The sequence below is a fragment of the Brachycentrus maculatus genome, unplaced genomic scaffold (assembly GCF_059751285.1).
Source record: "Brachycentrus maculatus isolate JH-2025_06_01 unplaced genomic scaffold, ASM5975128v1 h1tg000914l, whole genome shotgun sequence".
NCBI lineage: Eukaryota > Metazoa > Arthropoda > Insecta > Trichoptera > Brachycentridae > Brachycentrus > Brachycentrus maculatus.
The window spans coordinates 40,001-64,764 of NW_028281639.1; the positions used below are offsets into that span (position 1 = coordinate 40,001).

General features: G+C 31.1%; 2 protein-coding genes across 3 annotated transcripts in view; one reads left to right on the forward strand and one right to left on the reverse strand.

The window, feature by feature from the left end:
- Nucleotides 1–13,107, forward strand: part of LOC148299851 (uncharacterized) — a 41,952-nt gene extending 28,845 nt beyond the window's left edge. The window contains exons 4-13 of one of the 2 annotated variants that reach the window (XR_015839023.1): nt 4,350–4,462; nt 5,626–5,738; nt 6,211–6,289; nt 6,405–6,541; nt 8,038–8,151; nt 9,310–9,455; nt 10,007–10,113; nt 10,769–10,835; nt 11,575–12,539; nt 12,801–13,107. Coding sequence is in view for 1 of the 2 variants with exons in the window: in XM_088275605.1 (XP_088131731.1) it covers nt 4,350–4,462; nt 5,626–5,738; nt 6,211–6,289; nt 6,405–6,541; nt 8,038–8,151; nt 9,310–9,455; nt 10,007–10,113; nt 10,769–10,856 (897 nt within the window). In the remaining variant the exon portion in view is untranslated. Of the gene's footprint in view, nt 1–4,349; nt 4,463–5,625; nt 5,739–6,210; nt 6,290–6,404; nt 6,542–8,037; nt 8,152–9,309; nt 9,456–10,006; nt 10,114–10,768; nt 11,079–11,574; nt 12,540–12,800 lie in introns of those variants that run through there. The other variant, XM_088275605.1, reaches the window with a different exon arrangement.
- A 2,670-nt stretch (nt 13,108–15,777) lies between these two features.
- LOC148299852 (carboxypeptidase E-like) lies at nt 15,778–24,512 on the reverse strand. Its single transcript, XM_088275595.1, has 8 exons — nt 24,265–24,512; nt 22,725–22,921; nt 21,507–21,662; nt 20,049–20,215; nt 19,428–19,585; nt 18,771–19,037; nt 18,120–18,274; nt 15,778–17,208 (listed from the first exon to the last, which is right to left on the reverse strand). Exons 1-8 carry the CDS (start codon nt 24,500–24,502, stop codon nt 17,083–17,085), a joined length of 1,464 nt encoding a protein of 487 aa, XP_088131721.1. The 5' UTR covers nt 24,503–24,512; the 3' UTR covers nt 15,778–17,082.
- Between the last annotated feature and the right edge of the window lie 252 nt (nt 24,513–24,764).

Sequence of the window (24,764 nt, forward strand, 5' to 3'; positions counted from 1 at the left end):
ATAATGGTATGATTTATAACGGCTGCTTTATGTATTTACCGTGTGATGCGCATTCATTTGTAGTTCTTTGAGACTAACGGAGAATTTTATGACAAAAGGGTTTTCAGGAGACATATTTTTTTTCTTAACAAGCTTTTCCTAGGTGAATCGCATGGAAAAGTTATATTTTAATTAAATTAAACACTTGAATAATCCACTGAATTGAGTTTTATTTTTATTTTCATCGAGATGAAAACAATTGTCGTTTTCGAAACTAGTCGTAAATAAAAATAAAACTCAATTCAGTGGATTATTCAAGTGTTTAATTGCATTAAAATAATCATGTCATTCCACAAAGTTAATGCCGAATCAATAAATAATAGAAAAGTTATATGATTTGATTAGTATTAAGAAATAAATATCTGCGTGCGTGCATATTTTTCTGCTACCAAAATACATATTTATTTGTATTTAAGTAGCTTATTTATGTTACACGTATATTTTTTTACTCTTACGGTTTTTATCATAGCAAATATCAGAAAATAGTTTGAATAATAAAAAAAATGTGGATTTGTTAACTCTACAATAAAAACATATTATTGCCAAAAAAACAATACAGATAAAAAAATTAATTTACTCGTAATATCGTTTTTTTCTTACCCTCATTTGCACCCAATGTTGCATAGGGCACTGCATTGTGCGCTACAAACTACAAATGAATGCGCACCGTGTGATGCGCATTCATTTGTAGTTCTTTGAGACTAACGGAGAATTTTATGACAAAAGGGTTTTCAGGAGACATATTTTTTTTCTTAACAAGCTTTTCCTAGGTGAATCGCATGGAAAAGTTATATTTTAATTAAATTAAACACTTGAATAATCCACTGAATTGAGTTTTATTTTTATTTTCATCGAGATGAAAACAATTGTCGTTTTCGAAACTAGTCGTAAATAAAAATAAAACTCAATTCAGTGGATTATTCAAGTGTTTAATTGCATTAAAATAATCATGTCATTCCACAAAGTTAATGCCGAATCAATAAATAATAGAAAAGTTATATGATTTGATTAGTATTAAGAAATAAATATCTGCGTGCGTGCATATTTTTCTGCTACCAAAATACATATTTATTTGTATTTAAGTAGCTTATTTATGTTACACGTATATTTTTTTACTCTTACGGTTTTTATCATAGCAAATATCAGAAAATAGTTTGAATAATAAAAAAAATGTGGATTTGTTAACTCTACAATAAAAACATATTATTGCCAAAAAAACAATACAGATAAAAAAAATTAATTTACTCGTAATATCGTTTTTTTCTTACCCTCATTTGCACCCAATGTTGCATAGGGCACTGCATTGCGTCGACGTATTATTGTCTCCATCGTAAATTACAAAAATAAAAGGTGATCAGTTCCAGTTTCAGGTATTAGTCCAAGGAGATATTATGTAAAAAATATTCTGGTAAAATATAACTTGAATAGAATCGAGCCCGAGACTTCCTACACGGTAGCCAAACGCTCTAACTACTGCACTACGGTAGCCGACATGGCACAAAAAATTCTTACAATATTCATTAATTTTATATTACTATTTTTGTCATTATTAATGTTCGTCTACTGACTCTTATCTGTACCGAATGGTGCGCAGGGCACTGCATTGCATTAGTGCAGTGTTACTTGATCGTTACAAATCAATCGGTTACCTTAGGTACCGGTCCAAGGTAATAAGTGTAATATACGTTTAATACAAGGTAATATGATTAATCCATAAATCACGAATGCATTTCAATTTATAATAATCATAATAATATAATCAATGTGTTTATGCGATCAACAAATGATTATCCAACGGTGGACCCATAAATCTTTTGACCAAACTTCTCATCATGGAGACATATATATTAGGTGATCAAAATAATTTATTTGATAAATATTCCATTATATTGTTCATATTGAGAATTTAATGCGTTTCTCTTTCATTGAAAATTGACCTAAAAACATAAATAGTTTTACGATGTTCTACAACGTTACAACATCGCACTAATGTGAGCGAATGCGTGTAATTAATATTAAATAATTATTAATAAACAACATTTGATTACGTAACTTGCAACATAATAATTGGTACCTACTTACGCATAGCACCATAGTTCCCAAAGTTATTAAGCTTATTACTATATTAATATGCGCCTGCACAGTTATATCTGTTTAAACAAATCTTGTAAATTCCATTCATAATCACAAGGTTGTGGGATATTATGACTTTCGATTGTTCTAACTGAGAAAAACCAATTCTCAAACCACAATAATAATAAATCTTTTGAATTTGCAAGATACTATCGCGTGTTTTGATGCTATTTTAAGTATGACCAAAAACTTTAAAAAAAAAACTTCGCCATGTTGCTGATAACAGTGACGACTACATTATTTTATATGCAACACTACCTAAACGTCAACTTCTGAGTACAGTAAACACCCCTAAAACGTTGATATAGGTTCCGCGTTTTCGGGGGAACGTTATAGGGGGTAATATTTTTTAATCGTATTTTTACACTTTAACCGACGGTAATTACTTATGACCGAATATACGAACCTACTGCGTTATAGGGGGGACCACCATTATACAAAAAAAACAACTGCAAATGTTATAAGGTGAAAACCTTATACGATTGTACGTTATAGGGTGGTTTACTATGGTACTTTAATTTTTTGGGTATATATTTAGTTGATTTTTATTTAACATACCTTTATCCCAAAAATTCGAAAAACAATTTGTTAGTTCGGCTGTTCAAACTCAAAACACAGTAAGGGGCATTTTTTTGTAGTAGGTTTTTTTGCATTTTTGGACTAAGTTGATTTTATTTAGTCCAAAAATGCAAAAAAAACTTACGTATAAAAAAGGTCCCTTACTTTTTTTTTAAGTTTGGACAGCCGAGTTGCTCTGTTGTAATACAAATAATAGCGTATTTGACTAAACATAATATGGTCAAATAACATATTTTAAGCATAAGCATGATTCATTGAATTTTCACAAATATATATATATATATATATATATATATATATATATATATATATATATATATATATATATATATATATATAATTATATATATATATATATATATATATATATATATATATATATATATATATATATATATATATATATATATATATACCAGGAAAAACTGTAGAAAAATATTGAATGTAACAAGTGCACTCAACAAATATAAACATTCACATGATATTATCATTGCTAATATAAGTACGCAGTATTTTCGTGGGATGCAAATGGGTTTCACAGAATTTAAATATAAATATGTCTATTATCAGATAATATTCACATACAAAATTGCCTAAATAAGTAATGTCAATAACTCGATGAGGGGGTGAGTGGGAGGGTGTGTATCTGTATTTACCTTACATATAAATATATATATTTAAATCTACATGTTATTAATGTGTTATTACTGTATTCATGAACATTTTGAATTTGAAATTAGTTATCTTTTTGTGCTCACAGTTAGAAATTAATTATATAAAAACATATGTGTTTATTTAACAACTAAATACATAGATAAATTATTAGTGCCAATCTAATTCAAATATTTTGGTTTGAAACTCATCCACTGTGAAGAACTGTTACTTGTGTCGTAAGCTACATTATCATACATGAATTTAATGCTAGACCACAAAATAAAGAATACCAGTTCTGGTGGCATTTAAAAATATAACAGGTATTTTGGGTTTGATTTGTATCAATGCACATATTTATACAATCGACAAATGATTATTTCTTATCCTCTCCTAATCCAATGGTTGGAAGGGCAACGCAATGGATTTTTATAGTTTTAACTTGATAATTAAACTTTATGAAGGAATTGTGATTGGTCCAGCACTCCAGATTCTTCAATCTAAGAGTGTAATATATTTTATGGGATACAGATGACTTAAGTGAAGTAGGGTGAAGGATACCATTGTTATGTGGGCAAGGAAATTAGTAGAGACGGTTAGGACACTTGAATCTGCATATGTATGATCATGTATGTTAAACTCGTGTAAGTCCTATTAGTCCCTTGAGGTTCAACAACAAATAAGAAATAGAGGAAATTATTGCAAAAATATTAATGATTATATTTAGAAAATTAAAATAATCATTTGTTGCATGACTCGACCCTTTGATTCTACGCCATACTTCTCTGCCACTAAACTAAGCAGTTAATTGAAATGATTTATTTTATTTACAATACTAAGTAATTTATTGGTTAAAGAATTGTTTAGAATTCAAACCATTGTTTTATTAACAGATGAATTTGTAGAAATGAAATACGTTTTAATGTACATATTTTTATTGATTTTAGAAAACTGAAGAACGATCTGTTCCCCTGGCCGTAAGAGTTCACCGAACCTTGGAACTGGCCGATGATAAGTTCTATGTCATCACCTGCGGGAAGGCTGGATTCAGAAATTCCAAGTAATTTACATTTACATTTATGGTATATCCTTATCAAAAGGAACTCGGCTGTCCAAACTCAAAACACAGTAAGGAAATTTTTTTTCGTAGTAGGTTTTTTTGGTTGCATTTTTGGACTAAGTAGATTCTACTTAGTCCAAAAATGCAAAAAAAACGTACTACAAAAACAAATTCCCTTACTGTGTTTTATGTTGGGACGGCCGAACTACATACACAATGGATGAATTGGAGATAGACACATTTTTGTTTATTTTTGCACAGTTAAGTACTAGAGTGAAAACATTGACTTGTTGTATAATTTACTTGTTATTTACATCAAAGAATTTTGTCAAATTCTAAAAATAGGGAAATGTTTAGAATAAATCTATTCTATAACAAATTCATAAATGAGAATGTGTCTGCTTTTCTAATATAAGGATACTTATTATTTAGTTTAATTTTACATGACAAAATGAGAATTTATTTTTAATAACAAAACTAGGGAAATTTAAAGTTAAAAAATGATCACCTTACAAACCCGTAAAAGAAAGTCAGTACCATAAAATTTCATCCATACAAACTTTTAAGTATTTTATATTTTACTGTAAGCTTTTTGTATTCATATGAAAATCATTATTACAAAAAATTCCATTGTTGACATTATCTGCCAAAGACAAAGTATGGGAAAGTTAAAAAACAATAAAAAAAACTCATATGTTGTTATAATAGATGATAATTACAAATAAAAACAGTAAAAAAATCATCAAATTTGGGTAATTATTTTTGGCATCTCATCAAAGATGAAGAAGAATATGGAAGTCTGGACATTTACGGGGCTGATGACCGTCATAGGCTGGTTTAAGTGATCACTTTACACACGTATAACATTCACCAATTCTACCCATTATTGACAATTGATGAGATGTCAAAAAAATAATATGAAAAATAACTCCTATAATTGGAGATAATCCAGATTTGTGAACAAGTATTTGGACACAGGCAAAATGTTGTAAATTTGGGTAATGTTAACAAGGGTAAAAGTAAAGTTTCTCTTTGATTATTTTAGTTTTCAAAAGTCTTCATACGCTTTGCAGTTTAAGTATAGTTTACTAGTCAGTGAATAAGAATAGGTTACTAATGTGAGTATGTTATGTGTACATTACGAAATACATTTATTTTTTCAGGAACGAAACATCTCTCGTGTCTCTGAGAGTAATGGATGAAAATGGCCGTCGGGTAACAGAAGCTGTCCACGGACACAAATATTTCCTTAGGGCAGATCTGAGCAAACCAGATGGTTAGTATAGGGAAAATATTTAAAACTATGCGCTTACAAAATCTCATAATTTTATTTCTCACTAGATTATGTGATTTAGCCACTTAATGCCCGGTGTTTAAAAAATAAACAATACTAAAAATATCTTCGCTATTTTATTTTTTATTTAAAGAATAAGAATTTATTACATAAATACAACTTTTAAGTTGTCCAGTTCAAAAAATCATAACAGATGCAGTAAAAACGTATTTTTTAAAACCTAATATTAAAAAAATTAAACAAGTCTAACTATATTAATAAAAATAAATTTATGAACTTTTATTATTTATCAAAAAAATTCCAAAGCTCGAAGTAAGGAATATGCCCTATTCCATTTTAAAGTGATACAAAATGTAGAAAAATATGTAGTTCACCCCTTCCTGCTGTGCTCTTTTAGTGTTTTTAGTGCTGTTATTTTATTAAAAGTTTCATCAAGATATAATGTTATTTTCAGGGTCACATGGAATCCGAGTTAAGTCGTGTTTCGCCTTCAATAAACAAAATACAAGTGTCCCACTTATTGATGAAAGAGGGTACGTTTTTCATATAAATTTGCTGTTATTTAACTTCTATTAATTCATCTTGTTCTGCTGCTTTTACATAAAAATATACCAAATGTATTCATTTAATCGTGTTGTGTTTTTTCAGATGTCCAGTGCATTCCGAGATATCGCCATTTACTTACGATCCGAGTACCGGACGAGCTGACGCCACTATATCTTCTATGTTCCGATTCCCTGACTCTTCTCAGGTCAATTTCCAATGTGATGTTGCTATATGCAAAGGTAATCGTGTGTGAATATAATTTTTACGTTATTTGAATCACTTGTTCATTACACTAAAATATGAAAATTATATTTGGAAAAAATTATGTTTGGTACCAATATTCGACGTCAAGAGATTCGTACAGATCAGCAGTGTATAATTTACACAGCTAGTATGAGTACTATACACCCTGAGTGCCCTAGCTATTTCTGCTTTTCTCCTAATTTTTTTATATTTCTATTTCCAAAACCAAAGGTTTTGAGGAAAACAAAACCATAGGTTCAATGCAATTCAACTACAAATAATAAAATTCTTCAGGAGTGGCATTGCTGAAGTAAACGGACTGAGAGATCTCTGTGATAATGTAGTACTACTTATGCTAAGTTAGTTTAAAAGATTTTTTTCTTTTATTGAATCGACACTCACTTTGTGGTAACATTTATTCATTTTTTATTTGAATTTCACTTTGTTCACTATTTAGAAATACAGTGGAATCTCGGATATGTCCTTAATGCGTTCCAGATCATGGACCTATACCAAATATAATGTATACCAAATGTATTTTTCCCATAAGAAATAAAGGGAAAAGATAAATCCGTTCCCGTGGAAAAAATCATAGTTTTGTTGCATATTATACATTGATGTGGTTACATAAAATAATTTAAACACTGCTTAGTAAAATAGATGAATGTGGAATTTGGATTAAAACAATGATGAATTTAAACAAAAAGTTTAACTAAATTTAAAATACTTACAACTAAATAAAGTCTTTATCGTTTCATATCACAATGGCATGTCAGACAGGGGTGTCATAGCTACATAATTTAAATATAGCTTAGGTGAAATAAATGAACATTAAATCTCACTTTACCTTGGTGAGACAAATCAAGTGCTTATGATGCTGAGAAGGAGATGTTATTGTTTGGAAAGAGAGTCTGCTTCCAGTAAAACTTCAGGAATTTGACATTCTATTGTTTTTCTCTTTTCTGTCTCTTTTCCCTAGATGACTCTGCTGAGGCTCACCAAGTTTGACTTTTACTGAAAATCAAAAACTTTGCTTTTGCCTTCTCACGATGTTTTAAAAATGTGACATTGTCTGGTCTCTCCAGACAATGCTATTAATTAACAAGTTCTTGCATACATGCAAGTCATATTCCAAACGAAGGTCGTATACCAAGCAAAATATTTCGCGTCCAAATATGATGTATACCAATTTGGACTTATTCCAAAGCAGACGTATACCAAGATTCCACTGTAGTGGTATTAACCAAGTAAAATTTAAATCTAAAATTATAAAAATCAACGCTTGAAACATTTTGAAACTACGATGCAAAAGGTTTAAATTTATTAAGAAATTGATAATTTTAATTTTGCAAATTTCGGCTACAACTTTCGGAGTGAAAATTCATAAAATATTATAAATAAAAATGTTTCCAATGACGTTTCAGTAACTGGTTAAAAAAATAAAATAATTTATTGAATGACGTGGTATGAAACATTTTAAATAATTTTCTAGGAGGCTGTGTAGCAGTAGACTGCTCTTCCGGAAATACGGGCTCTATTCCCGGAGAAGATGGTTCTGTTTCCGCATCAACAAATGTTTTTGTCCTCGACCCGGGTGACATTTTAAGTGAGTTGTCATTTTGTCACATCTTTCACATATATTATTTGCTCTTATACTTTATACTCGTATACTATAATCACTTAAAAAAAATGTTTTATGGAACATTTATGCACTTATAAAAAAAATACTACTGAATAGTTACAGACAACCCAGAGATGTCAAAAAAACTTCACAAAATATCTGTTGGTTTTGCCTTAAAATTTTCATTACCTATGATGTAAACCCAGTTAAATATTCAAGTTGGCGCCGTTCAAATAAAACAAACTGTAGATATTTTTTTCATGTCATCAAGAAACCTGTCTGTGACATTATTATGTTTGTTGCAAATTCTTAAACCAATAAATGTTTTGATCAGAGTCTAATCTCTCATCGGCCAAAGGATAAAAAATTTTAAACATCAAATATAACATAATTATGTAGAATTGTAAAAATTTGCTTTAGATATTTAAAACATTTAACCGGTTAACTGCCGGCAGGTACATGTATGGCGGTACCCAGCTCGCCGCAAATTTTACGACAAAAATCAAACCTTCTAAACATATTGTTATTAAAAGTGTATTAATGTTTATTTATAAAACTTGCCAAATAAATGAAGAGCGTGCCAGTCGTTTAGTCATTTATCCATAGTCATAAATTAATTGTTCATGGTGCAGGGTTGTCACAAAATTTGTAAAAGAAAATATGAAAATTAAATAATATATCAAAAGTAATTGTCTATGTTAGTTTAATATTAAAAGTATACACTCACACACACACTATGATTTAAAAAAATTACAAATTAAAAATCAGAATCGACACTAAAATCACTGTCATCAGATTCGGCAGTGACGGCAACTCTGGGATTATTGGACAACCCTGAGCGCCATTAGTTGTTCCGATGACAAAGCTCTCTTTAATTTACGTTTAAAGTGGTAAAAACAAATTCTGTTTCAATTCTAAGTATGCAATGATATTCTCAATAGATGTCACTGTGCGTTCAATACATTTTAAATAATTGATTTTCTTTAGTAAAAGCCCATTTAAAACGGTGCGTTTTAAGATGTAATTTTTGTATGAGCGACGCTCTGTTCACAGAAAATTATGCGTCTTAAGACGCTCTTAGCAGTTAACCGGTAAAGACCCCATTGCTGCTCACCCTATATAACAAGTAACAACATTTTCCAGGAGTGGGAGAGCTATGCGCCGATGGTTCGGTCCACCCGGCTTGGTTGTTATATCTAGCCATCGCACTCGGTATCATGTTCCTGGTGATGCTCATCATTAACTGTTTCCTCTGCTCTGCTATGACTTGCTCTTGTGCGAGGACTGAGGTAATTATATATTTTTATATATTTTATATGGTAATTTGTATTGATACTTCTTGATGGATGTTCATTGTTAGGCAAAAGGTATGAAATTAAATAAATCAATTAAATTTGGTATTTTATTAGCATTATTTTATCAATGATCAATCTCAGATCTCTTTTGCGAATGAAGTCATCTTTTGAATGATATAATGGCACCATTCATAAGAATGCCTCATCAATAAATTGATATTAAATATCAAAACTCATAAAAATTTCGAATATTTTTATTTGTATTGAATGTTATTTTATAGTCTAGTCCTTTTTCATCTTCTGCAGTAAATCTAATTTAGCTCCTCGCTATCTCCTTAGAGCTCCTATGGAGTATGTTGATCCGAACGAAAATTTTGCAATCAGCATGAGTGGTTATATTCAACTGATAAAATCCAGGCCAGTTGGAGGGCAAAAGGTGTATATTGTATCCAATATCTATTTTTAAATTATTTTCACTAAGTGATTCCACAGTGACTGTATTTCAAAAATGTAAAAAATGAAATCCTATTTTTGTTTTAATTAAGATTCTGGAAAAGGACCCATCAGTGGTAGAAGACTATGATCCTTATAGAAGCTGGCACGGAAGTCAGTATGGATCAAGATACCCTTCATCAACAATTCACTCTGCCAGGTAATTTAACAAATTTATTTTCAACTAGTACTTTCCCCCAGCTATGCCCATATTTTAGATTGTTGATTAAATTACAAAATTATTATATATTAATATTTTACCATATCCGTTCCCTATGTGGAGCATATGGAGTCTACAAACTGTCTCCAGGTTCCTCTGTCGGCCACCAGCTCTCTTGCATCCTCCCAAGTCAGTCCCGGGTCCCGAAATTCAGACTTGGTCATCCTTGGCGGCGCAAATTTGATGCCTTGTAAAAGATGCAAGCTTGATTAAGGCTCTCGGGAGGCATGCAGAGTACACGGCCCAGCTAACTAAATCACCTTTTCTTGGCGACAGTTGTGACCAAGATTTGCTGCGTCCTACGCTTTATCTCTTCATTCCTCACAAGTCAAAGAAGCCTATTCGCAAAGCTATGGCTGCTCTGGCCCCTTGTAAGGTGCTATGTTTCACAGCCGTATAAGAGAACAGGAGCAATGCAGGCATTGTAAAGGCGGCATTTTGTCTTCACCGAGTATAAATCCAATCTCCAGCTGTCTGGAGAAAGGCTGTCCTTCATACTGTTTTTAAATTTTACAAAAACATTTAATAATATGCTTTATTGATATTGAATACCTTATTTTTTCCCTGAATACATATGTATCATTCACTTTTACAGATCTGTATCTGACAACAGTGATCATTATGCCATAGTACAGTCCCGCCCGGGAAGCAGACACTCCGGAGCCCATCGGTCACGCCATTGAAACTCTATTGACAAATATTGTACAGTGCCTTTCTTTGTTTGATTAAGTTCGTAAATAACACTAAAATAATTGCTCTCAAAATAACTAAAGCATCATTCGTTAACTGGCTTAAAATGGGCACGAATCAATTAGTAAACTAATGAGTACATCTACTACACAGAATTGGATACAAAATAACTAAAGCATCATTCGTTAACTGGCTTAAAATGGGCACGAATCAATTAGTAAACTAATGAGTACATCTACTACACAGAATTGGATACAAAATAACTAAAGCATCATTCGTTAACTGGCTTAAAATGGGCACGAATCAATTAGTAAACTAATGAGTACATCTACTACACAGAAATGGCCCATCGGTCACGCCATTGAAACTCTATTGACAAATATTGTACAGTGCCTTTCTTTGTTTGATTAAGTTCGTAAATAACACTAAAATAATTGCTCTCAAAATAACTAAAGCATCATTCGTTAACTGGCTTAAAATGGGCACGAATCAATTAGTAAACTAATGAGTACATCTACTACACAGAATTGGATACAAAATAACTAAAGCATCATTCGTTAACTGGCTTAAAATGGGCACGAATCAATTAGTAAACTAATGAGTACATCTACTACACAGAATTGGATACAAAATAACTAAAGCATCATTCGTTAACTGGCTTAAAATGGGCACGAATCAATTAGTAAACTAATGAGTACATCTACTACACAGAAATGGCCCATCGGTCACGCCATTGAAACTCTATTGACAAATATTGTACAGTGCCTTTCTTTGTTTGATTAAGTTCGTAAATAACACTAAAATAATTGCTCTCAAAATAACTAAAGCATCATTCGTTAACTGGCTTAAAATGGGCACGAATCAATTAGTAAACTAATGAGTACATCTACTACACAGAATTGGATACAATTTTTGTTAGGTTTGGATTTCTTATGCCAATTCTTGAGATACTTTTTTAGTAAGAAAAAATGTTGAAATAAACAAATTATAAAATACATTGAAATAAGCATTAAAAAGTGCTTTTATTACAAATTTTGTGACGATATTATAAATGCTGTCCAAATACATAATAAGTTAATGCTACGATATGTCAATTAGTTATAAATGTTATGTACATACACATGTATTAATACTTCTCTATACTGTCTTTTGTATAAAAGTTCATTATATGGTTTATTCATATTGTATAAGTATGTTAAGACTAAGTATGTAATTTTCTTGATAGCACTTTCATTTTGACTAATTTGTTCTTGCATAGTATGTATCAAGTCAAAAAATATTTGGTAAATGAGTTTTAATCTATAAATTTCAATTAGTATGTAATATTAATAACCTGTAATATGATATACATACATGTTGGAAATACCAAATCATTTTGGTATTACAGTATATAACTATTGTGATATGAATTTTATTTAAGGCATCTGCTGGATCCAGTAGTGATGGTGCTAATTATAATATATTGATAAATACTTATCCGCAATCCGATTCGCTTTCTAATGTGCATGATTTTAAAAATTTGATATGAAAATAATCATTAAATATATATTTTTTTAAATTAGACTGGTAATTCATGCTAATTTGTTGTAGACTTCATAGAATAAAGGGCTTTAAATACAAGCTAACATAAAAATATTGTTGGGTTGTGCAATTAGCAGTTGAGTTTAAATTAACACATAATATTTTATTTATTGTTTCGGCATTAACTTTGTGGTAAGACATGTTACAATGATTAAAGAAAACAGTTCGTTTTTTACCACTTAAGTTTTATTATAGACTACATGTTTCAGAAGTTAAACTTCCATCATTCAGGTCTGTATAATAACTAATAGTTATTATGAAGACCTGAATGATGGAAGTTTAACTTCTGAAACATGTAGTCTATAATAAAACTCAAGTGGTAAAAAACAAACTGTTTTCCTTAATCATTGTAACACATAATATGCGGGTACATGTGCTAAACTATTGATGTTTGAATGTTGATATCTGATACTGTGGGATTTTCCCACATCAATACATTTATGAAGTTTGAAGTTGAATGCGCGGATGCATAAACTTCATATTAGCACTTTAACTGCAGTTAACCCTTCACTAGTAATAGTGTTAAATTCAAATTCGTTACATACCCAAAAGTTAGTATTAAAACGTTCTTTAAAAATATACGCAACCATTCTTTGTTGTTATTGATTAGATACATACAGTTAGTTCATAATTTAGCCAAAAGACGCGCTATGAATGCCAAAATAATAACTTCACTTGTCTCTCGAAGACGAATTGTCAATGCAGTCATGCAGTCATGCAAAAAAAAGTCATGCAGTGAAGGGTTAAATAATATTTTTTAAAGTGGGAGCCGTTTTTTTAGTTTGCTTACAACGTACATGGATCATATTTGACTAAAAATTATTATTTTTTCATTTCTATGTCCTGTGTGAATTAACTCAACTATAAGTAAAATTTGTGTGCTTTTGGTCCATAAATAGACCAAAGTCACTTGTAAAGGTACAATCACCCTTTCTGCATACGCTATGCTGTGTTAATTAAGCTTGATCACCATTTTTGAAACTAAATTTTGCTTGATATTACATATTTGTTTTTTGCAAAATGACTTATGTAAAAATAGCTCCTATGTGGAGAAAACCAGACTTGTGAATATGGATTTTGACACACCTAAAATGTTGTGAAATTAAATATATATTTAGGTCCTCATGTTGAATTAGGGACACTTGAGTGTGTATAGAATTATGAAATCATTTTTATTATCAAATACTTTCATTCAGGTAAATTTTCTTAACATATAAACAATATTTAAGTTTATACCTTATAAGTTTGGACTTTAGATAATAAACTAATGAAGTGATAATTAGTATGTATTTGAAATGATGTGTGTCTTTGTGTGTGTATGATTTAGTAGTTTAGGTTTAATAAGTCAAACAGAACATTCAAAATAAACATACAGTGATCCCTCGTATAACATACTTAATTCGTTCCAGGAGCAATTTCGTTATGCGAAAAGTATGTGAAATGCTCTTTCCGATAACAAAATATGTTAAAAATTAATTTGTTCTGTAGCATAAAATAAGTTTCCCTTTGAGTTTCACCATGTTGCCGGACTAGAAGTGATTGGAGCTCTACAGTTGACACCTCTTTTCGGTGTTCCTCAATGAGCTCCTCCACATCCTCCTCCTCTACCTCCAATTCCAGCTTACCGTGATGATGTCCTTCATCACTTCTGTGTCCTCAGCTGCTTCATTCTGGATCCAGTAATTCCAGGTTGAATTAAGGGTCCTTTGAGAATCTTCTCTCCAGGTCTTCTGTATGAGTCTGATTGCCATAAGAATATCAAACTTCTCTATCCTGAACTTTCGGACAGTCATGTTTCCACAAAACTCACATTTTTGAAACACCTTAATAAACAGGGCTCTGGTGTACAGTTTTTCAAAGTTGGCAATAACTTTCTGATCCATTGGCTGGAAGTGGTATATGGTTCCAGATACTGCACCTTGATAAAAGGATAACTCTCCCTCCAGTAAAATACAGTCCGTTGTGTGAGTCGCGTAATGGATGAACAGAAAGTTTGTTATGTGCAGCGTTCGTTATGCAAGGCATAAATGTATTCAGTGTCTTTAGTTCTAATTTCTTTGAATATAATGTATTAATTCAAGAAACTAAACTTTTTTTTTTTAACTAACATATTTTAAACTATGTTCTTCTTTACAATTAAGTATTAACACTCAGTAGGAATATCGGATTTAATTTACTCTATATATATGAAAGGGATATTTTTTAATGATCCTCTTTGCATTCACAATAATAAATAACTTTCATTAGTGAAATTTTGCTTATCGAAAAATGGCATTTAAGTATGTTGGCAATATATTGCATCAAGATGATTATGAAAGTGTTGTAAAAGTGGAATTAAATCATTAAAATTTATATATATATATTTTTATCTAATCCCATCAGTTCCTGCTTCCAGCAATAGATACTTGGAACAGGGCTCCCATGTTAAGCAGTAACGATTCAGTTCAGTGACCGTAGATGGCGAGTCAACCTGTAGGCAAGACTCTAATGATGCCATACCCTGACATTAATAATGATTCGAGTGTTTTGGTGTTAATTTAAATCAAAATATGTCAAGTAATTTTTTATAATCATATTTATCTAATACAGATTTTAAAAAGAATAGAACCAACGGTCTTGTGATTTAAAAAAATACATTTCAACAAAAAGTGGTAATATCATTTTATATGTATGAATGACAGATTATATATAGATTAATTAATAAATTTAAATCTTAATTTGTATAAATTTTGCATAAATTATACCCTTCCAATTTATGTACTTTACATTTATTTTTGCTCTTTGTCATATAAGAAATTGAAACTCTTTATTTTATTCATAAAAGTTTTATTTTGATCATTACAAAGTATCTTTTTATTTAGTATTTTGTATCTCTATGTATATAATTTGTCAATGTTTAAACAGGAAACTAAATAAAATAATAAATAAAAAAAATTGTGTTTTTTTTTCAATTTTGGCACTCAGAATTTTTTTAAAGGGTTTTTCAAAACGACAAGTGTCATTATTAATTTCTCATCTTATTTGAATTTGATAGTGCATATGATATTCTTGAATTGATATGATGACACTTTTATATTCAATACATATTATCTTCTTCCTGGCTACATCCCAGCTTATTGTCCTTGTAGACTGCTGGGGTCAGCTCTCCTCGTCCTCAGGTTATAGGTCCTTTTGTCCACTTAAAATAATTCATAGGGTACTGCATCAAATCGATATGGCAACAATTTAAAAGTGTGATTAATCCTGCTCTTCAGGTAGCTCTCGGGGTGATTATAAATATATTGTGTGAAAAACATCTATTTATTATACATCCAGCATGATAGCTTAACGCGCTACTACTCTATAGAAGAAGGATATTTAAAAAAAAAATTATGGCCAATCTAGTGAATGAATAAATAAAAATACAACTTTTCTTCATATATGTTTTATATATATAATGTATTTCAGTTAAAATTAAGTACATAGTCATTCATAGTATTTGATGACAATGAGTAATATAATAGACACATATTATTTTAATTTCTCTACCTTAACATTTATTAAAAATAGATATTGTTATTGTAACTAAAAACTTGTGTCAAAAATTCAATACGTCTGGCTGGTGAAGTATTGCAAATTGGACACAAATGACTTTGGAAAGGAAAATTTTTGAGTTACTTGATTTATTTATATCAAGATATAATATTTTATTAAAAATACTGTAATAGAGTAGTACTAATGATACTGATAAAATGCCACAAGAATGTTATTGAATATATATTTATATTAGTACGTAATTTAATTATATTAACTCTAATTTATTTAATGATTTAGCATGCGCGTCAGAATATGATAAACATTAATACTATCTTTTCAAACTGCCTCATTGGTTATTTCAAATTGCATAAAATTGACACTTACTTCATGGTTGAGTTTATATATATATTTCTTAAAACACTTAGTACGTATGATTTAAATAACTTAGTTTTAAGAGTAATAAATACTTTATTATGGTAAATTTAAAACCGGAATATAGTAATACTCTTTACCCAGTTAATAAAATCACAAATAATGTGTTTCTTTTTTGTTGTAACAAAACTTGACAGGAATAAGTCATTTTTACTTACATGTGCGTGATTTGATGCATTCATTTTATTGTGATGTAACAAATTGTGATCGGTAATGTTGCAATATACAGCGTTAACATTTTTTAATCTAGAACAGGGCTGCCCAAATGTATAAAGATCTTTTTTAAATCTCCTCTCTTTTTTAAATCTTGAAAATCTTATTAACATAGTTACAAGAGTGTGAAAATTTACTAGTTTAAGTATAATTTAAACATCCAAGCTAACATAATGTAAAATTGACAATGACAATTACAAAAATCTCATTGCTACCATGGGAAACCCTGATCTAGAGCTATAATATTTTATTATATTTGACTAGATTTTGTAATTTATAATATACTTTTAATATTACCAACACTTACAAAAATTGTTTTTCAAGAGTTTGTAAAAAATATGGACATCTTTGAAAGATTTGATTGAAAAGCTATTGCAATAAACGTAGATGTCAATGGAAGTCCAATTGAGGCTTTTTGTAAATTAGTATTAAAGAAATACCAAAAGAAAGGTTCCTGTGTAATCTTTGCCAAGTCGGTTATTTTTGGAGAGCAGCATCCTTGGAAGCAAGCCGTTTGTAGCGTTCCGAGACCCACGGTCTATTATCTTCTTCTGCGTTATTCTGCAGTATGGAATCATATGTATTCCTAGATGGCTTCTCATACTGCAAAAAAAATATATTTTGTAATTTTCTCTCGTACATGGATACAATAGAATAGAGCAGTAAAAATAAATATTGTTATTGTAACTAAAAACTTGTGTCAAAAATTCAATACGTCTGGATGGTGAAGTGTTGCAAATTGGACACAAATAACTATGAAAAGGAAAAATACTGAAGTTAAACTCGGTTTATTTATATCAAGACATAATATTTTATATTATAAATACGATATATGCGGTATATAGAGGGTTGAGCTGAAAATCTGTCATTAATGATTGAAAGAGTCCCTGCTCCATAATTGTTTCTGAAGCACCCAAGTATGAGAAAACTCATTGGTCAAAACAAGAGATGCCATAGGAAGTGGTCGCAATAAGTCACTGGGTAACCATAAAAAATGTCTGGATCCCATCCAGGGTTACTGTATAAAGAATTGTTCATCGCTGAAGTAAGTAAATAAATTCGTAGGAAATAACTCAACAATATAGGTTATGTCGTGTGATCTATTGTTAACGTAGAGCAAATATACATTTCTATTAGAAAATGTATTAGTTTAGAACATTTGAAATAATTTATATTTTTTAATACTGTAGTTACAAAAGTACCTCACAGTAGAATTTGCATCGGGTTAAGATCTTGTATTATAAAATAACAAATTTTTATAAAAAACTACATATGTACATATATTTCAATGTGAAAAAGATTTTCCATTTGTTTTTATGTTAAGTACATATACCAGTAATATTTAGATATTCGATTAAAAACCCGTAATGGTGTCAAAAATAATTGTAAGAAATGCCACAGGGTATATTAACCCATGGTAATATACCCGGGATAATTCCACATCACAGGGTATATTAATCTGTAAAAATACTATCAATTAAGATTTATTTTTTTAAAGCATGCATATTGTTTACCAAAATAGGTTGAAGAACAAAGTCCACTCGCTTGGCTGGCATGTACGGCTCATTGCGAACCCGAACCCTTCTGGTCTGCGGGATGTATCCATTCTTCAGAACCGTTACCTCATAGAAGCCGGGCGTCAAGAGCCTGAAGTAGTCCCCTCCGTGAACTGCAAATTGTTGAAATAGCAATCTATTATGCATTATATTATACAGCCTAAATCGAAATAAAGTGAATATTTTTTAAACAAAATTATTAAAAGTTATTTTGAAAATTTATTAGTTGAAGTTGCCAAGCTTGTTTTCTTTTCTTTCTTCTTAGGTGGATGCAAAGAAGCTGGGAGCCGACAGAAGAGCCTGGATTCAGTTTGGGAACTCTATTTGCTCCATATGGAATGGATATTACTATTAATATTATTTTACTTGAATGTAATTTTTAGGTAAACTTAAGCAATATTTGTTTGAAAACAGGAATCGAGTTGATGTAGAGTGTGTTCTAACCGAGAAACTCTGTGAGACTGCCCAGATTTTAAATCCAACCCAATTGAACATCATCACATTTTGATAAATTAATAATCGAGAAAATGCTGCATTATCATAGGGCACTACATTATATAATGCAGCATTGGGTGCGGATAAGAGACCAATAGGAGGAAAAAAGTATACCTGAAGTGACGTCATGTCGTATGTCATTATGTCTCCAGGTGTCTGTGATATTGCGGACTCTGATCACTGATCCGGCCAGTCCTCTTCCCGTAGGGTCCCTTATCATCCCGACAATTCCAGAGTGTATACGCCACATAAAACCGATCAGAGCAGCTTTATTCCTTTCCCATTCTCCCTTCAACTTGGAGGCAGCCGGATACTTCTCACAGCCCAATTCCAGTGTTATTTCAAAGTCGTTGGATGACAGATAGTTGAAATCCTGCATTCCTATAAATGCGAAATATAATTTTTAGAACAATGAAGAAAAAAAGATCGTTCTTTCAAAATAATAATTTCAAATTATTTTATTAATGTTTATCCAAAATTGTTAAAAAATTAAGTTCAAGAAAAGATTTTAAAATGTGAATATTTATTTTATCTATTGTATAAAAAACGTTGGACAGGATTGATTCACAGTAGTTTCATGTGACGCTCCAAAAGGGATTTTATATTGACAATAATCTTATGAACCGGAATTTGGGGTTTGTACTGTCCATTCCAAGTTTTGGAATGGCATTTAATTACAAACTCAATACATATTGCCAGTATTTATTATTCACACTATCACATAAACTTTCTGTTTTGGTTTTATAAAATTGACAAAATTGTAATTTGTACCTCCTTCCAAGCTGTACCATTGGGCTCCGTTGGTGATGCCACCTTGTTTCCCGAAGTTGTAGGGTTCTTCCACTTGCAGAGGACCAGGGTTGCGACAGCCTTGTCTGTTCTGGGAGGACATGTCTGCATGAAGGTGTGCATACGTAGTAGCCAAATCTCTGTAAGAAATCAGAATAACTGGGTATACACTAGTTTTAAAGGATGTACATGATTAACGATCTTTCCTGCACATAAAAAGTGAGCGAGTGAATACTGCATCTATTTGATTCAGTCAAATATAATAAAGTAAAGTTTATTAAAATAATTAATAAGACTTAGTCCAACTAAGTAATGTGAACGAAATTGTAATATACTGAAAAACGTGAGGAACTGTAGTATTCTAATGAAAATGTTAGTCGTTTTTTTCACAAACTACGCTTTTCACATTCGTACATGTGCCCTGCATGCAACACACACTTAAATTTATCCTTTGGTACCCTTCCTTAGTGCACACATATTCCACAGGTGTATGAAACTGTTCAACTGTAGTTGATATTACTATATCTATTCAAATTAAGTCTAATTGAAATGGAAAGCAAAAATATTGTTGCTTGTTTCAAATAAAAGGGTCGGTTAATTTACCTGAATGTGTCATCATCGGGTGTTCCGGCATATTCCTTAGAAGAGGCACCTGATCTACTCTCGTCAAATGGATAGTTGGCAACCAGATCTCCAGCGTGGATGTTGGCACTCAGTACAAATGGGACTTGCATAATCAAACGCATTACAGCACGAGTTTCTGGCTCAATCTATATGAATAAATTAAAAAACATAAAAGAAAGAGACATATTGTTGAAATGTGTTATTTTAGTTGTTGTTATTATTTCAATTGTGAGTTAAATATGTTAAATTATAAGAACGTGAAAGTTAAAACGTATATATTATATTGTATTTATATCAAAAGACCTGGCGGCAAAACTGGTAATCAGTTTAAGTGAATAGATAAGATATAACTACGTAGAATAGATAACTTTAACTTTCCTTCTGAACCTTTATTTCTAATGAATGATACCGAATGTTTTTGTTATAATTATTTTTGTTTATCTACCCTATGTAGTTAAAGCATTAAAGGGCATCGATTCCAAACTGAATTTAATATTTTAACAATGAACCTACTGTATATAACTTTACATTTATTTCTTTGCAACTTAAACTTCCTGACAATACGGATAGACAACAACAGCTTTAAAAATGCCGAATTTATTCAAAATTAAAGTCTAGTGAGTTTACAGCACCTACAGCCAAATATTTTTGTATCGAATATTGATACAGATCTTTCCTAGTGACTTTTAAACTTCAGCACACTGCCACTAGGACTGGTGGCGCATCAGTGTCAATGTGGGATTTATTTAACAAGATACTGATGATCCAAGTGAAGTAGTTCAGGATGAAGGACTGTTGTATGGAAATAGAAATGGAGAAGAAATGCCAAGAAGGAAAAGTTGCACAGCATTAATGTATAGTGTACTCACAGTTTCATATCCATATCCATACTCATACTAGAATTTATGACTTATACGCTGCATATGCGTACAAGTCACATGAGATTTCTTGTTTGATATAATACAAATTATTGTAAATAAATATATTTTATTATTTGTGATACAAAGAGTAATTATGAATTAACAACAATCTGGTCAAATTATAAGCTTAAATAATAAAATTTAAAAAGATTTTTTCTGGCGTTTCTCATGTGTATGATTATAATCCAGGATTCGGACCCCACATACTAATAAAAGAGTTTCTGCTCAATAAAAAGCTTCTTTTCATCTCACCAATAGATGTCTCTAGTAAAGTTCTAGTGATTCAAGAATAATGTTTCAAAATTGGTTCATATATATAGAACTTCCAAGAATTTGAGTAGTGTGGTTGTCAATAATGGGTAGAATTGGTGAATGTTACATGTGTGTAAAGTGATCACTTAACCCAGCCTATGACGGTCGTCAGCCCCGTAAATGCCCAGACTTCCATATTCTTCTTCATCTCTGATGAGATGTCAAAAAATAATATAATGTAATCTGTAAAAAGTAATCTACTTACTGGTTGAGAGAGACGATCAACTTCCGGTAAAAGATGATTATTTGAACCATATCCTTCTTTCTCTTTAGTAAACAGAATTCTGTCCAGATTTGGGAAGTTCCTGTTTAGGTCGATGGAATGGTTGTTAGTTCTTCCAATAAGATAATCTTTAGCCCCCTGGAATGTTGAGCAAAAACATGTTTAATTACTATTTTGAAAAACAAATATTGTGTTCCAATACTCACAAATCTGGATTATCTCTAAGTTATTATTTAAAAAAAATCTCAACATAGATGAGGAAGAGTATGAATGTTTTGGAAGTTACATGGCTTACGACATTTCATAGTCAAGTACGTTATCACTTAACCAGCCTATAACAGGTCGTAAGCCATGTAAATGCCCAGACTTCCATATTCTTCTTCATCTATGTTGAGATGTCAAAAATTTAAAAAAATATATGGATAGGAAAATAAGTACCATGTAATAACTTTCATAGTTTCTATAAATAACAAACTCACATTCCACATTTTTTTGGGAATTTTTTCTCCAACTTTTTATAATTTTTATATAAAAAATATTTCAAAACTTCAGGACATTTAATTAAAAAAAAAAAAATGAAAAATGCCAATAGATGTCGCGAAGCATTATCGTTTTTAAATAAAAGATGATGAATTTCAGAGCATTCTAGGGCTTACGAACAAGCATAATATTTGTATATAATACACCTAGACAATTAAATTATCAATAGGGTTAATAATCCAATTTCTGATAAAATAAATGACAAAAATATGTTTTTTATGTAAAAAAAAACAACCAAATGAATGTTACATAAAAAAATAGAAATAAGTTTTCATTAATTGATTCGGCAGTCACTTAGTGGTAAAATCTATCCATTTTTAATTATGTATTACGTACTTAGTAAATACCACTTTTTTTTTAAAAATCTACTTTGTTTACTTGCTAAAAAACACGGTGTTTGAAAATGATGCGCGATGCATCGAAACACGTGTCACAGTAGATTTTAAGAAAAAGTGGTATTTACTAAGTAATACATTAATTAACAAAGAAATAAGCTTCACTAGGCGCTAGGCTCTGTACCACCACACCTATTGCATACCCTAAGGACGGCGCTGACCGATCGTGAACACAGAACCTAACCCGAGTTGGTTTCGTTTATGTCGAAGGTTTAAACATCCGTGGATATCAAAAGAGGGTATTGAAAATGACGTATGTACTCACGGCCTCTGTGGCGGTTTGCCAGCCGTCGGGATTCATGGACGGCATGAGATGGATACGAGTGATTTGAATTAGTCTGCGAATCTCAGCATCCCCCTGCAAGTAGCGCTCGCAGAGGTAGTCCGCTAACCCGAGTAACAGCTCTCTTCCCAATACTTCGTTTCCGTGCATGTTTCCAATGTATTTGAATTCGGGAATCACTGGAAATTAGAAATAAAATTTTAAAAACATATAAGCACCATGATAGTTGATATATGAGCATTTTGCTCACGCTACATATAAGTAGGGTTTTTTTAAAAAAAAACAAAAATGGTCACGGAACTTTGTGAAGCTTTTTACCAAACAAAAAAAACCTTATTATTCCTTTATTCCTTCTCCTTCCTGCAAAATCTATTTTATTTACCATACCCTTACCCTTTTACTCCCTTCCTCACACACACACACTCCCACTCTTTTTTATTTTATTTTTTATCTCTTGTTGTTTTTGATCGTTATTATAACATAAGTGTGGAATTGTGTAATTGGCTTTATTTTTATTAATGTAACTATTTTTTATAATATACTTTTGCTAAATGTAAAGCTAAACTATTCCCGAATAAAAAATAAATACATATTATTCCATATTTTATCATTTTGATGGATTATAAAAATATACAAGTAATAACAAAATAAATAATTATCTGTTCTATAAATAAAGAGAGGGGCAAGTTAAACTCTACCCCCTTGACTAAACCCCTTCCCCCTTACTTACCCCTCTTCTTATTTATAGAACAGATAATTATTTTTGTGTTTTAGTTTATATTTAGACCAGAAGATGGAAGCATAGCTACCAAAAATAGTCGTCATAATAAAATAAACTCAAGTGGTAAAAAAACAAGTGTTTTTCTATTGCAATTTAGATTTAATTTATTGTAGCGTATTTGTATGGTGAATGAACTGACAGGACACCGTAGTAATGAAGGGCATACTGTAGCAACAATTTTTTATGCTAAAACAAAGTGATTTAAAATAAATGTAACATTATTTGACTATTTTCAATCAATCCAGGGGGGGGCAAGTGCCCCGCCTTGCGGGCGCCAATGGAATGCGATAATATAATTAAATAAATATGTAAATATACGATAAATGTTAGAGCATGCAGTTTTGTTTTATTAAAAGCTGTGACATTTTTTTATGAAATACTTAAGGTAATTACAAATATTCTGTTCGTTGTGTCCACTTTTTAATATGTAAATAAGTTCGTTTTTACATATTGAACACATACATACGTTAGTAAAGCTCGCATCAGATTAATGTAGATTTATGTTTTATACTGACATCCCCAGTCTGGTGATGTCGGTAACGATAAAACCCGGTCACTGGTCAAATGAAAAAGGGGAATAAGTATCTATATAGTTGTTGTTTTATTATATTGGACAAAAAAATACTTTTTGAAAATCTTTTTATTTCTAAATTTCGTAAACGAGTATTCAGAAAAAAACGTAGATAATAAACAATAAAATTCAAGGCTAGGTAGATGACTGAATGTAAAAATTGAACTTACTCAATTCATGGTGGCCAGGGTGAGTCGAGAACTCGATGACGTGTAGAGGTACTCCCCTCACAGATGGTTCGCTCAGGTGGTAAACACGGGTTATGTTTTTACATTTCTTATGCACATTTTCCAAGACTTCGTACAACTCGTCGTTATTGTGATGTTTCCATTCGAACTTTGCGGCTGCCAAAGTCAAGCAAGCGACTAGCAACAGAGGAAAAATGAGCGACAGGCGCACACGCGCCATGTTGGAGCGCGGCTGCCAGAATGACTTCATTCGGTTATCCCCGCGTAGATAATAGGGGAGATTGCGCGGGATTATTGATCCGCTCGGGGTTGGAACTCGTGCGCTACTACCGGTAGATTTTGATACTATCGCGATATTTAAAAAGCGAACAAAATTTAAAAATTTATAACTGTTTTAAATTTTCGTCGTTTTCATGTTAACGCGGGAAATTTTGGTGTGCATTTTTAGATTTGTGTGTTTGTAACATCGAAGAAAGTTAAAT

What these genes read in the sequence shown, in the direction of transcription:
- LOC148299852 (XM_088275595.1), bottom strand. Translation starts at nt 24,502, where the DNA reads ATGGCGCGTGTGCGCCTGTCGCTCATTTTTCCTCTGTTGCTAGTCGCT. An exon ending in GGCAAACCGCCACAGAGGCC is followed by an intron (nt 21,663 to 22,724) that starts GTGAGTACATAC and finishes TCAACATTCCAG; the next exon opens with GGGGCTAAAGATTATCTTAT. An exon ending in CCCGATGATGACACATTCAG is followed by an intron (nt 19,586 to 20,048) that starts GTAAATTAACCG and finishes GATTTCTTACAG; the next exon opens with AGATTTGGCTACTACGTATG.